Raw genomic sequence first — 16,877 nt, forward strand, 5'->3', positions numbered from 1 at the left:
CACCCCTGCTCTAGAAGTAAGTTCAAGTTTAAAACTATGCCGAAAAGCCTTTATTTTATAGAAACTAGTAAAGTTTTTCTTTTTAAAAACAAGAACTGTGGATTCAGATGTTCTGGAGATAATATATTAAACACTGACATAAAAAAACCATGAAAATTCAATTAAAAAAGTACAATGATAAAAAATACTGTGATAAAAATCCAACCAGACTCTACACGGTCCGTGTTTCGGTGAACACGCCTTCCTCAGGGGTCCACAATGGTTTGCAAACTCACATATAAAGAATTGGACTGAAAACAGTCGATTGTCTTTAAACATGTGAGAAAAGAACACTGCAGACAAGCTTTCTCACATGTTTAAAGACAATCGACTGTTTTCAGTCCAATTCTTTATATGTGAGTTTGCAAACCATTGGACCCCTGAGGAAGGCGTGTTCACCGAAACACGGACCGTGTAGGGTCTGGTTGGATTTTTATCACAGTATTTTTTATCATTGTACTTTTTTAATTGAATTTTCATGGTTTTATATGTCAGTGTTTAATAAATTATCTCCAGAACATCTGTATCCACAGTTTTTGTTTTCATCGGTGGATTGTTTTCACTGTGGATCATTGGGTCTCCCCATTTTTCTTTCTTTTTAAAAAGCAATTTATCTTTTATCCCAAAATTATCCCTGAGCAAAATATCCTGTTCTCTCCTCTCAGAACTTTTCAGAAGAGAATAGGACAGACTAAGGGCTGTGATCAAGTTATATTAATATCTGAAGACTATTAATGCACAAGGAGTGTACTTTTTAATAGAAAGGAAGCTGTATAATTTGGAGTCATGATACAAAACTCTTAAGGGGATAGATCCAAGAAGTTTTATTTTGGGGTTCGTTTTTTGGGGGCAGGGGGAGACGGTAGAGGATTTCTGAAATGGCCAGTTAGGGCCAGCTACATTAAGTTACAAGAGAAAAATCTCTGGTACTATTTATTTAGATTTCTATCCCGTCCTCCCAACAGCTCAGAACAGGTTACAAAAGGACATTCACAATGTAGGAGGAGGACATGAAGTTAAGGACAGGGACGACAGAGGGCAAAAGTATTAGAAAAGGAAGAGGCATACAAGGAGACAGTTTCTTAACTATATAGGGGCGAGAGGATGCAAATAGAAGCATCCACTTTATGGAATTCCATGCCTAACTACCTACGGGCTCAATTCTAATCCAATTTAAAAACTTTTCTGTTCATAATAACTGCCTTTTCTTTTCTGGTTAAGTTTAAGTTTAAGTTTATTAGGATTTTATATACCGCCTATCAAGGTTTTCTAAGCGGTTTTACAATCAGGTACTCAAGCATTTTCCCTATCTGTCCCGGTGGGCTCACAATCTATCTAACGTACCTGGGGTTATGGAGGATTAAGTGACTTGCCCATGGTCACAAGGAGCAGCGCGGGGTTTGAACCCACAACCCCAGGGTGCTGAGGCTGTAGCTTCAACCACCGCGCCACACACTCCTCCACACACTGGTCTTTGCCCTCCCTATCGTTCTTCCCTTTTTATGTTCTTTTTGCAAATATTGTAGTTATTGCCCATCTCCTTATGTCTGGTGTAGGTCTGTAAGTCAAGTAATTTGGTGTCCAGCTCTGTTAATTTTATAATTTTGGTTTTAATGTATCTTTTCTATGTATTATTAGTATTTGTACACCGCCTTGATTAGGCGGTATAAAAATTTTTTAGTAAACTTGAAACTTTCCAAGGAGTCAGTTTACAAAGATCCAATATCTTTGGTAAAGGCCATTAGGTAGTTGGTTCCACAGGCGAGGGATAAAGTGGCTGTATGAGCGTTTGCTTGCCCTTTCTAGATTGAGAGATCTTTCTGCGGGGATACAAAGCCAGAGCGGAGGGAGCGATTGTTAAAGTACGGTTGTAGTTTGGCTGCTATGTAGCTTGGGGTTTTGTGGTGGATATTACTAGGGCTTTGAAGGCACAACGTTTCTTGACTGGTAACCTGTGCACATTACAGAACACTGGAGTAATGGGGTCATGGAAGTTGAGATTGTATAGGAGGCAGATTGCTAAGTTGTCGACATAGGAGTGGATAGTGATCTTATATTTGTGGGCGATGTCGATAACTGGCTTGATGTACAGGTTAAAGAGGAGTGAAGAGAACATGTAAAGTACAAATCAAAGAATCTGTTAAGCATGTGAGCCAGTTTCAAAGGCTATAGAAAGAAGACATTTCCCAAGGAGGAAGGAGCATTGGTGTGATTTGAACTAGCGAATGACACAGGGTTGTTACCCGCGGCTGGCTGCAAGTAGTCGCGGGTAACCCGCCGAAACGGGGAAAGAAAAATAGTAGTCGCGATAGGGACAAGGCCATTCACTGCCCCGTGGAGCAGTGAATGATCTTGTCTCTGCAGTGAGGCAATCAAAGATTGTGCGGTCCAGCAGCCCCCACCCGCCCAATCTCAGCATTTAGCCAGTTCCCTCCCTCCACCTCACCTTATATTCTGAGTTTGCCTGCTTTCTATTTCGCCGAGCCGCATGCTTTCAAAAAGCCGCACACACGCGGCTGCTGGAGTTGTTCAATCTTCTCTGCTGCAACTTCCTGTTTTCGGTTGCATCAGAGCAGAAGATTGAACAACTGAGCAGCTGCGCTTGGGCGGCTTTTTGAAAGCGTGCAGCTCGGCGAAAAAGAAAGCCGGCAAACTCGAAATATAAGGTGAAGTGGAGGGAGGGAGCTGTCTGAATGTTGCGATCGGGCGGGTGGGGGCTGCTGGACCTCGCGCGTGTTCCCGGCTCACACTAGGAAGGAGGGAGTGAAAGGGAAAAAGATTCTGGGCCAAGTGGATGAAGAGAGAAAGAAAGAAACCCACAGCAGGAAAGAAAGGGGAGGACAGGGAGGTGAGCCAGATGCTGGAAGCAGGGGGGGGAAGAAAGAAGGAAAGAAGCTAGATGGGGTTGAAAAGAAGAGACACACTGATATGGAAGAGGAAGATAGGGGAAATCTGGACACAGGAAGGTAATCAGAAAGAGGGGAAATTATGTGCATGGGGGCATAGGGACAGAGGCATAAAGGGGACATGCCATGGGGATGGTATATGGACACAGGAGGGGGGGGCAATGCCAGATAAATAGGGGAGATATTAGAAATGGGGAAAATAGGAACACAGAAGCGAGATGGTTTGTGGGAATGGGACAGGGACCGAGCTCGCAGGCTCCAGCAGCTTGCACAAATTACATTGTAACGTGCCACGAAAATAAGAGGGAAGGAGGTAGATAGATAGGCCACGCAAAAGGAGCTGAAGGGTGGTAGAAAGGAACAGATGGTAAAGGAGGGAGGGAAGGGTGGTGGTGGAAAGGAATAGAACAGACATTGAAAGAGGGTAGAGAGGAACAGACCCTGAAGGGAAATGTGGAAGACAGAGTGGGGAGAAGACGCTGGAAGGGAAGAAGACAGATGCCAGACTATGGGGAAGCGGAGGGAAGAAGATGGGTGCTAGACCAATTGGGGGGGTGAAGGGATAGGCACAGTAACAGCAAATGGAAGACGCAGAGAGAAGACACACAGTGGATGGAAGGAATTGAATGAGAAGATGTGGAAAGCAGAAACCAGACAACAAAGGTAGAAAAAAAAATTATATTTATTTATTTATTTTTTGCTTTAGGATAAAGTAGTATATTAGTTGTGTTGATAAAAGTTTATAAACAAAGCCCTGCCAGCTGAACATCTCTTTATCAAGTTCAGCATTATAAGGAAGGAATGAGCTAAATATTGCAGTACTAAGGCTTATATGGATGCTGCGGGGACGGTGACGAGGCGGTGAATGGGATGGCGATGACGGTGACGGGGCGGTGAAGGGGACGGTGGGCCGGGAACAGGGCAGTGACGGGGACAGATTTTTTCCCTGTGTCATTCTCTAATTTGAACCCTTCTTTCTCAGATTCTCAGCCTATTGGTCTAACCACTAGGCCAGCGATGGCGAACCTATGGCACGCGTGCCAGCTGTGGCACGCGAAGGCCTTGCAGCTGGCACGTGGGAAGGTCCGCAATAGAGAGCTGCACGGGTCGCGGGGATCCCGTGGGGACGCCTCCGAGGGTCGCGGGGTTCCTGCGGGGCTGGATGTACTAAGTCGCGCGGCTTTTCTCCCTACCTGCTCTGCTTGCAGCACAGAGCCGAACGGAAGTCTTCCCAACGTCAGCGCTGACGTCGGTAAACAAAGCCCTCCCTCCCTCCGACGTCTGCGCTGACGTTGGGAAGACTTCCGTTCGGCTCTGTGCTGCAGGCAGGGTAGGTAAGGAGGAGTAGCCTCAAGGCTCGAGTGGCTACCAAGGGAGGGGGCGGTCTGCCCCGCCCCGCCCCGTGTGTAGCACAACCGGCCAGGTCCCCTTACTTTTGTGGAGCTAACCCGACCGACCAATAACAGCCCTGGTCCGACAAACCTCCCTGCCCTTAACCGCGAATCTAAATTATCTTCTTACAGCAGCTGTAAGAAGGAAATTTAGATTCGCGGTTAAGGGCAGGGAGGTTTGTCAGACCGGGGCTGTTGTCGGTCTGTCGGTCGCGGAAGCGCCACAAAAGTAAGGGGACCTGGCCGGCTGTGCTGCACCCGGGGCGGGAGAGAAGGAGGGGGGAGAAGGACGCTGAAAGGCCATGGGGAAGACGGGGTGGGGGGAGGGAAGGACACTGAAAGCATTTGTGGAAGACAGAAGGGGGAGAAGGACGCTGACAGGACATGGGGAAGACGGAGGGGGGAGAAGGACGCTGAAAGCACATGGGGAAGACAGAGGGGGAGAAGGACGCTGAAAGGCCATGGGGAAGACGGGGTGGGGGGGAAGGACACTGAAAGCATTTGTGGAAGACAGAAGGGGGAGAAGGACGCTGAAAGCACATGGGGAAGACAAAGGGGTGGAGAAGGACGCTGAAAGCACATGGGGAAGATGGGGGGTGGGGTGGAGAAGGACGCTGAAAGCACATGGGGAAGACAGATGGGGGGAGAAGGAGGCTGAAAGCACATGGGGAAGACAGAGGGGAGAAGGACGCTGAAAGGCCAGGGGAAGACGGGGTGGGGGGGGGAAGGACACTGAAAGCATTTGTGGAAGACAGAAGGGGGAGAAGGACGCTGAAAGCACATGGGGAAGACAAAGGGGTGGAGAAGGACCCTGAAAGGACATGGGGAAGATGGGGGGTGGGGTGGAGAAGGACGCTGAAAGGAAATGGGGAAGAGAGAGTGGGGAGAAGACGCTGGCAGGGAAGAAGACAGAGATGCCAGACTATGGGGGGAGCGGAGGGAAGAAGATGGGTGCCAGACCAATTTGGAAGGGGGAGAAAGGGAGAGGCACAGTAACAGAGCAAATGGAAGATGCAAAAGGAAAAGAGACAGTGGATGGAAGGAACTGAATGAGAACATGAGGAAAGCAGAAACCAGGCAACAAAGGTAGGAAAAGAATTCTATTTCTTTTTTTCTTTTTTTTTTGCTTCAGGATAAAGTAGTATATTAGTTGTGTTGATAAAAATTTATAAACAAAAGAGGCTCTGGTAGAAACCCGTTTACAAAGTGTGTATTCTTCCCAATTAATATTTCCAAATTAATAAAGTCTTTTTGCTTATTTGTAAATGGGTTTCTACCAGAGCCTTTAATTCAGTAGCATAATTAAATGAAATAACTATTTCTGAAGTTTATAGGGATGGGCGGGGACGGAGGGGATTCCTCACGGGGACGGGCGGGGACGGAGGACATTCCTCGCGGGGACGGGTGGGGACGGGTGAGACTTAGGCGGGGACGGGTGGGATTTCTGTCCCCGTGCAACTCTCTAGTCCGCAATTAAGATATGCGGCGGGAGGCGAGTGTGCCAGTGTCTGCTTTGCAGCTCACCTGGCAACAGGGCCGGACTGGCCCTTGGGAGGACCGGGCATTGTCCCGGTGGGCCGCGGCCCATCCTCCTGTGCTGGCTGCAGTCCTGTGAGTGGATGTTTAGCCTGCCTGTCTTCCCCTTAGTATCCTATGAGCCAGGCAATGTGTGAGGGGGAAGTGGGGGGAGGAAGAGAAGCTTCACACTTGAGTCTGTCACAGGAACTCAGTGAGGCTGTAGTGTGACTCCACATGTGACATCTGTAATCAGGAACAGTTCCTAGTGCTCCAATGCTAGAGAGGTGAGGATATGGGGGGAAGTTAATGTGTCTAATAATGTGCTCCTCTGTAAAAACCTCTGTATCTTCCATGGGGGACATGCTAAATTTGAGGAAATAAAAAAGCTGCTTATGATGATTGCATAGAGAAGTTCAGTAAGCTGAGAGGAGGGCTGGGCTCTCTGTGAACAACCAACACACTAATCCTCTGCGCTGTACCTTATGGAAAACTCAATATAGCAAAAAACAGTAAAGTGTATATGTGGCCCTTCACAGTGCTTTTGTAAACATCATAATAAAATAACAAAGGCTCCAATAATGAAAAATAAAAGTCCTTTTCCCATACACTCAGGTTGCACAAGGCCGATTTTCACCCGGACAGTATATTTTTTGACCAAAACGGATGTCTACAATTAGTAAAATTCCCCAATCACATATTTTTTTATGGGGACGGATTTGTATACAGCACTTCATTAGATTTTTTTTATTATACAAATTTTATCTTTTTGTAGACTTGAAGTCTTGAACAAAGAAAATGAGTACAGCAAAAAAAGCAAAAACAGATAGTGGAAGACCATTCCAAGAGGCCTGGACAGAGTACATATGGAGTGATTGAACGCAGTGGGAAAGCATTGTGTATTATGTGTAATGAAAGTGTTGTGTCTCGCACATCAAGTGTCAAACGTCACTTTGAGACCAACCATAACAGTGTTGCTGAACTTGGTTTAGCTCAAAGAAAAGAGTTCCTTGTAGGAAAATTAAAGAAATATCACTCCCAGTCTCTTAGTTTTAGCAACTATCTTTCAAAAACTAATCATCTTACAGTTGCCAGCTTTCAAATTTCACTGTGCATGGCAAAACATGGTAAGCCCCTCTCTGATGGAGATTTTATCAAAAAGGCAATTTTGGCCGGGAGTAATTCACTCTTCCATGATTTCCAAAACAAGGATAAAATTGTGCAGCGCATCTCTGAGATGCTGCTAAGCAGAAATACTGCAAAAGATAGGGTTCTGCGAATGGCAGCTGATGTTAGTCAACAGCTTACTTGCGACTTACAAAAAGCACCCTTCTACTCCATGTGCTTGGATGAAAGTACAGATATTACTAACCATGCAAGACTAGCGCTCATTTTGCGTTATGCTACTGGTGACATCATGAGAGAAGAGCTGGTAAAACTGCTGTCTTTGCCTGGAAGAACACAAGGGATAGATATCCACAATGCTGTGATGGAGGCTTTTTCATCACTAGACATAAGTCCAGAAAAAGTAGTTTCAGTTACTAGCGATGGAGCACCTAGCATGGTGGGGACAACATCAGGATTCATTCATTTCTTTGCTAAGGAAGCAAAACATCCACTGATTCAATTTCACTGCATAATACATCAAGAGGCGCTCTGCGCCAAAGAAAGCAGCAAAAAACTTGACGATGTCCTCAAAGATGTAACAAAAATGGTGAACTTCATTATGGCGCGTGCTCTTAATTTTTGACAATTTCAAGCCCTTCTTGATGAGGTTCAGGCACAATATAACACTTTACTGATGTACAATAATGTCCGGTGGCTGAGCAGAGGACGAGTGTTAGAGAGATTTGTGGCCTGCTTGGAAGAAGTTAGGCTATTTATGAACGAAAAGGGGGAAGACTATCCTCAACTCACCAACATGGCCTGGCTTACCAACCTCATGTTCTTTACAGATTTTACTAACCACTTTAATGTACTAAACAAAAAATTACAAGGCATGGGAAAAACAGCAGAAAGCATGTTTAGTGACATCAAAGCTTTTGAGAGAAAATTGCATGTTTTTGAAAAAGACCTTGAGAGTGGACAGCTAAAATATTTTCCCAACCTAAAAATACATTTGGATAATTCTACAACATTTGTGGACAGTCATAAAAAACACCAGGAAATCCACAAAGCATATTCCACCATTGTAGCCGAAGCAAAGGAGAATTTTAGTAAAAGATTTTCTCAGTTCCGTAAGATGGAGACAACCCTTTCATTTATAACTTCCCCAGAAAAGTCCACATTTGAAGATCTTGATCTTTCCTGCTTACAGTGGTTGGATATTCAAAATTTGGAAATGGAGCTACTGGAATTTCAAGAAAGCTCTATCTGGAAAAGTAAATTCAATGACCTGCGTGCGGCTCTTGAACGTATTGAGTGTGAAAGGGTGACAAATGAAATCACTGCTAGCAGTTCTGAAAATGAAATCCTAAAAGCGTGGAATTCTCTGCCAGACAATTTTAAGTCCATGAAAGCACTTGGGATTGCTCTTCTTACTTTGTTTGGGTCATCCTATGCTTGTGAGCAGCTGTTTTCGGCTTTGAATCATATAAAATCTGATGCTAGAAACAGATTAACGGATAACATGAGTGCTGCATGTGTTGCTCTGAAATTAATGCACTATGAGCCAAGGATTGACAAGTTATCAGCATGCATGCAACAACAAAAATCACATTAATTTTTTTCAGAGCATGCCCAATGCATATGTTTACATGAAGCAGTGTTTTCAGTTTGCAGTTAAGACACTTTCTAAGTTATTTAAACATTATTTAAAGATGTTATTTAAAAAAGGGACTTTACATGGCCCTGTTGTATTCCAATCTGGAATTTCCAATAAAAACGGTTGGTTTAATTGAAAGCTCTTTTGTTTTCTTTACATCATATTATTAGAAATGTAATGATTTAACTAATTTCTAATTTGATTGTAAATTTTACAAAAAAACATGTATAGACTCTTTGGGAATACTCACCGAGTCTTGATACAGTTAACAGTTTTAAGAAGTTTATCTTTTTTTTTACTCAGGATACATTTGACATGTTATGTGAATAATACATTTAAAATATATTGTGTAACTGAATCAAATTCTTCCTAAATTCATTAAATTGAATGAAATCATTAAAACATTATAAATTGCCAATAAATTGAAATGAAAACCAAAGGATTGTGAATCAAATTGATTCTCTTACAATACAAAGATCCCAACCTTTAAAAATGATGTTACATAGTTCAGGCAACTTTATAAAGAGTTTTTAGATACTAAAATCTTGTTATTAAGGTTTAATTGACGTGCTGGCACTTTGAGGAAATTCTTTGGTTTTGTGCGGCAGTTTGGGCACTCGGGCTCAAAAAGGTTAGCCATCACTGCACTAGGCTGTCCCCCTCCCCTCTCCATTCAAAGATGCTGGTGAAATACACAGTAATGTGCACAAATAGTGTATAACAGGAGTAGGGAAAATGAAGTGACCTGCACTGAGCAGGGTCTGTAACAGATTTGGTCTTTCAAGAAGGTTGTTGTAACCTCTTGTTGGAACAGTAGTTAAAATCCAAACTTAGTAAGTAGAGGAAGGCTGGTTTTTATTTTTATAAGAGCCTCACAAACCTTGCTGGCTGTGTGCTTTAGTACAAAACTCGGTAATGAGACACAAAAGGACCAGCAGTGCTGACTTAGGTATTTTTCTTAAGGAGAAATGTTGAAAATGGCAAGGCTTGAAGTGGTGAAGGCCTGGGATCTGTTCAGGGGAAATACGGTGGTTGGTGGTGAAAATATCATACCGTACCATATTATTTCTTCTACCTTGCAGTTGTCAACAAGGATTCATTGGGTTTAACAATAAGATTTGGGATCAATCAGTACAATTGCAGTAAGTTTTAAGAGAACATTGGAGAATAGCGGTCAGACAGTTACAAGGGAAAGGGATAGGTTTTCAACGTTTTCCTGAGTTGTAGCATGAAGGGGCATGACATAGATTGTGGTTGGCTATTCTAGACTTTAGGACCCTGGAATTTGAAGTTTTTTCCATTGAACTCAGCTTGAGGTGTTGTCTGTCTTGAGTTATGGAAGGGGCATGGAACCTTGATGCCCGATACTAGTCCATTAGAGGTACCTTCATAAATTGCTTTGTAGGTCATGCAGGCGATCTTGAAAGGAACACTTTTTCATTGGCAGCCAGTGTAACTCTCCCAATAGCAGGCTGGCCTTCTCAAATTTGCCTACTCCAAAAATTAATCTAGCCGCAGTACTCTGGAACAAACTGCTCTCACCTTGGGTTCTGCATCCCCAACCCTATATAAGAACATAAGCAGTGCCTCTACCGGGTCAGACCAGAGGTCCATCCCGCCCAGCAGTCCGCCCCCCCGGCGGCCCAACAGGTCATGACCTGCCTTAATCACTAGAAGGGGCCCCCTTGCCCCCTAGGTTTCTCATCGAAGTCCTATCTTCCCAACAATGTCCTAACCCTCCGGCCTTGCACCTGCACGACCTGATGAGCTGTCTATACTTATGCAACACCCCATCACCTCCCTCAGTACCCCACGATCCCCTTTTCCCTCAGGAATCTGTCCAATCCCTGTTTGAATCCCTGTACTGTACGTCTGTTCAAGTTAGATTATAAGCTCTTCCAAGCATGGATCGTCTATTAAATGTCAAAATGTATAGCTCTGTATAAGTGATTTAGTAGTAGAAGGATGTGGTGGTTTTGGAGGCAATTTCTGGAAATGCTAAATGTGTTTTGAATGTGCTGTGTTTGAGGAGGTTTTCCTGGTAAATTTAGATGTAAAAAGTCCTGGGTTTTTGTTTTTGTTTTTTTCTCCCTGCCAGACTTGCACCAGCTTTACCTGGGTTTGTACTGCAGCACTCAGAACCTGACCCTTTGTAAAGTGGGAAGTCACCTGCTCACGGAGGCTTGGCGCCATAGCTTGCAGGAACTGGACCTGACTGGTCAGTGCTATGGCGAAGTGGACCTAGAGTTGGCATTAGCAATTTTAGTTGAAGGAGGAAATAAGCTTCTGAGCTCCATTAACCTGGCAGGAACAAAAGTCACCTTAAACTCAGTCAGGTAAGTACTACAGGAAATTCAGAGCTCTAGAGACACCTTACGTTGCATGAGTAGACAGAGACAGGTAACTGCAGCTCTAGAGACATCTCAGACTCTGTTACCACTTCTCCTTTTATGGTAATTCTATGGAATATTCTTAATTCTTATTTCCCCCTATATATCTCCTATACTACAGGTTTTCATACTATTCTTAGCCTTTCTGTACTCACTAATTGTAACCCAAACTCTCACGAAGGTAACATCATCTTTCTCTGCCTATATCTTCAACTGTGAGGCAAAGGCACTTGTTTGCAACTAATGAATAGGTTCTGCTCCTTTTGCACTCCTTAGGACACTGCCAGGGGAATCTTAGTAACATAGTAGATGACGGCAGATAAAGACCCGAATGGTCCATCCAGTCTGCCCAACCTGATTCAATTAAAATTTTTTAATTTTTTCTTCTTAGCTTTACCCAGTACTGTGCTTGGGTTCCAACTGCCGAAATCTCTGTTAAGACTTACTCCAGCCCATCTACACCCTCCCAGCCATTGAAGCCCTCCCCTGCCCATCCTCCACGGCCATATAGAGACACAGACCGTGCTTAATGCTAGTTCTAGTTCAATAGGTGTGTCATTTTGGACAAGCGGGTAATTTTCCTATAGCCACAGAAGCAATCCATTTCTGATTTTTTTCTGTGTTCCTCCTGCTTCACAGAGGGCTCTGCTTCCCCCTACAATTTTTTTACTTCTGAACGCGTTCCTGAAGGAGTGAATTTTCTTGGTTTATGCTTGTGCTCATGTGTTCTCCCATCTCTAAAATCATAAAATTGCTGCTTTTTATTTTTACTTTTGGTGTTTGTGTTTTTTGGCACCAAACACTGCCAGTGGCCATCTTGGATTTTTCCAGATCTTTTTTCAAAGTTCTCCAGAAGCTTCAAAACACAATGTTTTGCCTCAAAACTGACAGGGATGGAACTCTCAGACTCCTTTGTTCCTAATTCAAGCCAGGATTGCACCCGTTGCATGCTCGAGGAGCGACCTTGTGCTACCTGCTGTGCAACACATGAAAGGGGGCGGGAGCATCCAACTTAGCCTCTCCTTTATGCTCTAAGGCCGAGTTATGAGCGGGAAGCCCATTGGTTTGGACCATTTTTCGTTCTGGTTCCAGGTACAGCGGTCGTTTTGCGCGTAAGCTGCGGAACCCAGGAGATGCAACCTGGAGTCATCCACTGGAGACTCGGCACTGCCTAGTACTTTCTTCCCCAAATTTATTAATTTCAGGTGAAAAGCCTTTCCAGAGAGCCATCCTTCCATAGAGAAGTCTGGCAGCGCTTTGGACACCGCATGAGGGGGCAGGAGTTCCCAGTGTGCCGTGCTGCCCGCATCTAGCCAAGGTCTAGGGGACCTTTCAGAAGGAGTTCAGGCGATAATGGATCTCTTCCTATATCATTCGTGGTCTCAGGACGTACCATTCCTGTCGAGGTTGCAGTCAGATGCTTTGGTGCCTATATTGACTCTTGATCTCAGGGATGATCCCAAGGTTCTGCGCTTATTAAACCCTCAGCTCTTGGTCCGCATCTCTGATTCACTCCTTCCAACAGGTCCCTTCCGATTCCTCCTTTATCTTGGATGGAGTTAGAGCTCAATATGACATCCTGACATTCCCGTTTTAATACTGGAGCATTATCCCTTATGGTAGCATGGACTATGGCTTGGCTGTATCCTCTGGCACTGAAGTGTCACCAGTTCACTCAACCCAAGGTGAATTCTTAGTAGCGCAGGATACTAAACACACCTCCCTTCCGTGCAAAGGTGGAGTGTTGCTACAGGATATGCAGGATCACCAAGTAGATATGTTTCTCAAGAGGCTTTCTGGGCTTTGGCTTTGGGAGTCAAAGCATTCACTGCGGCATTCCTTCTGACTTGTGCCTGCCATACCCGGCTGTGACCTCTTGAACATGACAGCCTGTGCTGCAGCTTCTTCTGTCAGCAGTGGATTTTGTGGCGGCTGCTCTATGCGACATCTTCAGGGCCATGTACAAGTTTTCACTGTGCTCAATCTCAGCCCTCAGAATTCTCTGCATTGGGCAATGGATTAGTGATTCCATGTCCAAAGCTACCCTCAGCAGGCTTCCTTTCAAAAAACCATTGTTTTCAGAAAGGGGTCTGAGTGATCTTAAAACAAGTGTGGTGAATCGTTGTCCAAAATCTTTACCCAATAGCGGACCTAGAACTTCTGACCAGGAGGGGGAAGAACGTCCTTGGACACCGTCTAGCCCGCCTACTACACAGGGCTTTAAACTAGGTAAGTTGGGGGAGGGTACGGGCACAAACAACCCGCCTGACGAGCTAAGCTACCAATACTCTTTAGAGACTGAGCTAAGTAAACACTATATTTCTGAGGCACACTACATTTATGGGGTCCTAGTTGATAAAGAGGGATCGTCCCCACTGAGATACAACAAACACACAACGTGGAGGGCTATGTACGTCAACGCCCACAGTCTGGGAAATAAGATCCTAGACTTGGAAACAGAAATGAGGAATGCCGACCTGGATGTAGTGGCGATATCTGAGACCTGGCTCACAGACTCCCACGGGTGGGACATGGTCATACCAGGTTACAACTTGCTTCGCCGGGACAGGGAGGGTAAAATGGGAGGTGGTGTAGCATTATATACTAAAGATGACATTAAGGTCACCAGAATCACGGATGTACAGTACACTGGGGAATCCCTTTGGGTAAATTTGGCCAGAGGGAAGGACAAATGCCTGTATCTTGGCGTAGTATACAGACCCCCAAGACATCAAGATGACCTAGATAAGGAATTAATCGGAGATATAGAGAATATCACCTTGCAGGGTGACACAGTATTGGTAGGTGACTTCAACATGCCTGATGTGGATTGGGTCACACTTTCCTCTGCTTCCGGCAGCAGCAGGAAGCTATTAAACTCTTTGAATGGAGCAAGACTCAGGCAACTGGTATCTGAACCAACAAGGGATCAGGCAATACTGGACCTAGTACTTACCAATGGGGAAAGTATCACAGAGGTCTCGGTGGGTGAAACTGTAGTTGATCGCTGGAATAGTCTTCCAATCCAGGTTATTGAGGCCAGCAGCGTGCCAGATTTTAAGGCCAGATGGGATAGAAATGTGGGATCTATCCGCAAAGATAAATAGGGAGGGTCATTAGAGTGGGCAGACTTGATGGGCCGTGGCCCTTTTCTGTCGTATGTTTCTATGTTCTGTGCGCCCTAATTCTTGTGGCTCCAGGAGGTCTTGGCAGTATTCAGGAGCCTTGTCTCAGAATTGCAGACAGAGGTTTGCCAGATCCAGATGCAACCAGGCCCTCCAGTTCATGTGCTTCATCTTCCTCCGAGAAGACACAGTGATGCCAGGTCCAGAGCTGCCCCTCTCAAGATAGGGGACAGGCACTCAGATTCTCTGCTGGCTTGGGCCCAGATTTCTTCATTCCACTGGGTTCTAGCATTCATCCAGAACGGTTCAAATCTATTCACTCAGCTTTTATCGGTTTACTGACTCCTGCAGGGCGTCCGGACGAAGTGAACGGAGTGATGGCCCCTTTGTGCAGGTTACTGGACATTCAAGCCATAGAGCTTGTATCGCCTGGAGACTTGGGCAGATGCTCCATATTCTTCATCTTGCCAGAGTGCAATTCTCTGTGATTGGAGGCCCATTTTAGACCTTTCAGAAGTCAAGGCAGCACTTGAGGTTTTGCGTTTCCGCATGGAGACAGTTCACTCTGTCACAGTGGCTCCAGGAGAGTTCCTAGCCTCTGTAGAGGCTCTGGACTATAGGAGGGTTCTACACTTTCATGTTCTTGTAAACCAGAGGTGTCCAATCTGAGGCCCAGTGAAGTATTTTGTGCAGCCCCAGTCGAGGGCGATGCAGTGTTTTCCTCTGCTGCCCCCGGGTGTTTACCGTCTTGCCGGCTCCCTCCTCTGTCTTGCTGCAGCGTTTGTGCATTTGTGCAGCCCCAGAAACATTTTTTTTCGGCCAATGCAGCCCAGGGAAGCCAAAAGGTTGGACATCCTGTTGTAAACCATTACCAGTTTTTGTCCCTTCCCTTTGGACTGGCAACCACTCCTCGCACATTCACTAAAGTAATGGTGGCAGTGATGGCTCATCTGCAAAAGATGGGCTTGCAGGTGCATCCCTTCCTGGCTGACTGGTTGATCAGGGCTCCTTGTTTTCTAAAAGGCAGCTCACAGTAGCTCAGGTGCTCCAGGTCCTGGTGTTTTCCATATATAGACGATTGGTTGGTAAAAGCTTCATTGCCTCAAGCAGTGCACTCAGCTACACAAGTGACCATAACTTTTCTCCAGCTACTAGGCTTCGAAATAAATTTTCCAAAGTCTCATCTTCAAGTGTTAGAGTTCATAGGAGCCATGCTCAACACATCTCTTACAACTCTCAACGACGACTAAGAGGAAGACAGGCAAAAATATCTGGAAAAGTTAAGAGAGGCTGATCTTGTAGTCAGGAAAGCAAAGATGCAAATGGAAGAAAAAATAGCTGACATGGTAAAATGAGGAGACAAGACATTTTTTAGATATATTAGTGATATGAAGAAGTTCAAAAGTGGCATTGTGAGACTCTGGAGGGGAGGAATATGTAGAAGCTGATAAAGGCCGAATTGCTAATCAGATATTTTTGTTCTGTGTTCACAGCTGAAGCGCCAGGAGCGGGACCAGAGAAGACAAGCATGACTAGGGATGGAGGAGTAATAGATCCTGATCGATTTTCAGAGGATTGTGTTTGAGGAGCTAGCTAAAATAAAGGAAGACAAAGCAATGGGGCCGGATGGTGTACGTCCTAGGGTGCTGAAGGAACTTAGGGAAGCTCTGATAGCTCCGCTGACTGACCTTTTCAACAAGTCTCTAGAGTCAGGAGTGGTACCGGAGGACTGGATATGGTCCCTTTCCACAAAAGTGGAAGTAAGGAAGAAGTAGGGAATTACAGGCCAGTAAGTCTGACTTCTGTTGTAAGCAAATTATTGGAAACACTTTTAAAACGGAGAATGGTGAAGTTTCTAGAATTTTGTGGATTACAGGACTGGAGGCAACATGGATTCACTAGAGGTAGGTCTTGTTAGACAAATCTGATCAATTTCTTTGACTGGGTGACCAGAGAATTGGATAGAGGATGTGATCTAGATGTGGTGTATTTAGATTTTAGTAAAGCCTTTGACAGTGTTCCAAACAGATGTCTTACAAATAAACTGAGTGCTCTCAGGATGGACCCCAAAGTGAAGGGCTGGGTTAAGAACTGGTTGAGTGGAAGGCAACAGAGGTTAGTGATCAATAGAGATCGCTCTGAGGAAAGGGATGTTACCAGTAGTGTGCCTCAAGATTCTGTTCTTGGGCCTGTTCTTTTTAACATTTTTATAAATGATATTGCTGAAGGGTTGTCAGCAGTGTTCCCTCTAAGCGGGCGGGTGTTGTGAGCAAACTTTTTTCACCGTGAGCCAAAAATATCGGGCGCCAGCAAGTTATGAGCCAACTCGCCCGATTCTCCTCTCGCCGCCCTGCCATCTGCCGTACGCCTCTTCCGATTGTGCGCTGTGACGAGAAACGTGTGCGCTGCGATGTAATATTTTGTGCGCCAGCGCAGCTTAGCGGGAACACTGGTTCAAATGGTTTTATTTATTTCCCCAAATTTATTTTTGTTATACGCATTGAAAATATTTGATATTGCGTTTAAATCAAAATCTCAATAAACTTGAAACGAGTGCCCGTGAGATTGTGGGAGGGTTAAATACTCAAAACTTAGAAGTTTTTGCTACGCCAGCTTTCTGGTATCTTTACATACAGTGGCGTACCTAGCATATGTAACATCCGGGGCCCATCATTTTTTGGCACCCCCCCCATCTGTAAGAAAAACATGATTTTTAGTAACAAACCACACGTCACACATGAGTACCT

The 16,877-nt window shown here is 44.9% G+C and overlaps 1 protein-coding gene across 2 annotated transcripts in view; it reads left to right on the forward strand.

Moving 5' to 3' along the window:
* FBXL6 (F-box and leucine rich repeat protein 6) overlaps positions 1-16,877 on the forward strand; it is a 112,397-nt gene that overhangs the window by 85,432 nt on the left and 10,088 nt on the right. For both annotated transcript variants that reach the window (XM_033933279.1, XM_033933278.1), the window contains exon 8: positions 10,714-10,951. In XM_033933279.1, coding sequence (XP_033789170.1) covers positions 10,714-10,951 — 238 coding nt within the window. The remainder of the gene's footprint in view (positions 1-10,713; positions 10,952-16,877) is intronic.

This window comes from Geotrypetes seraphini, chromosome 2 (assembly GCF_902459505.1).
Source record: "Geotrypetes seraphini chromosome 2, aGeoSer1.1, whole genome shotgun sequence".
In the NCBI taxonomy this organism is placed as follows: Eukaryota; Metazoa; Chordata; class Amphibia; order Gymnophiona; family Dermophiidae; genus Geotrypetes; species Geotrypetes seraphini.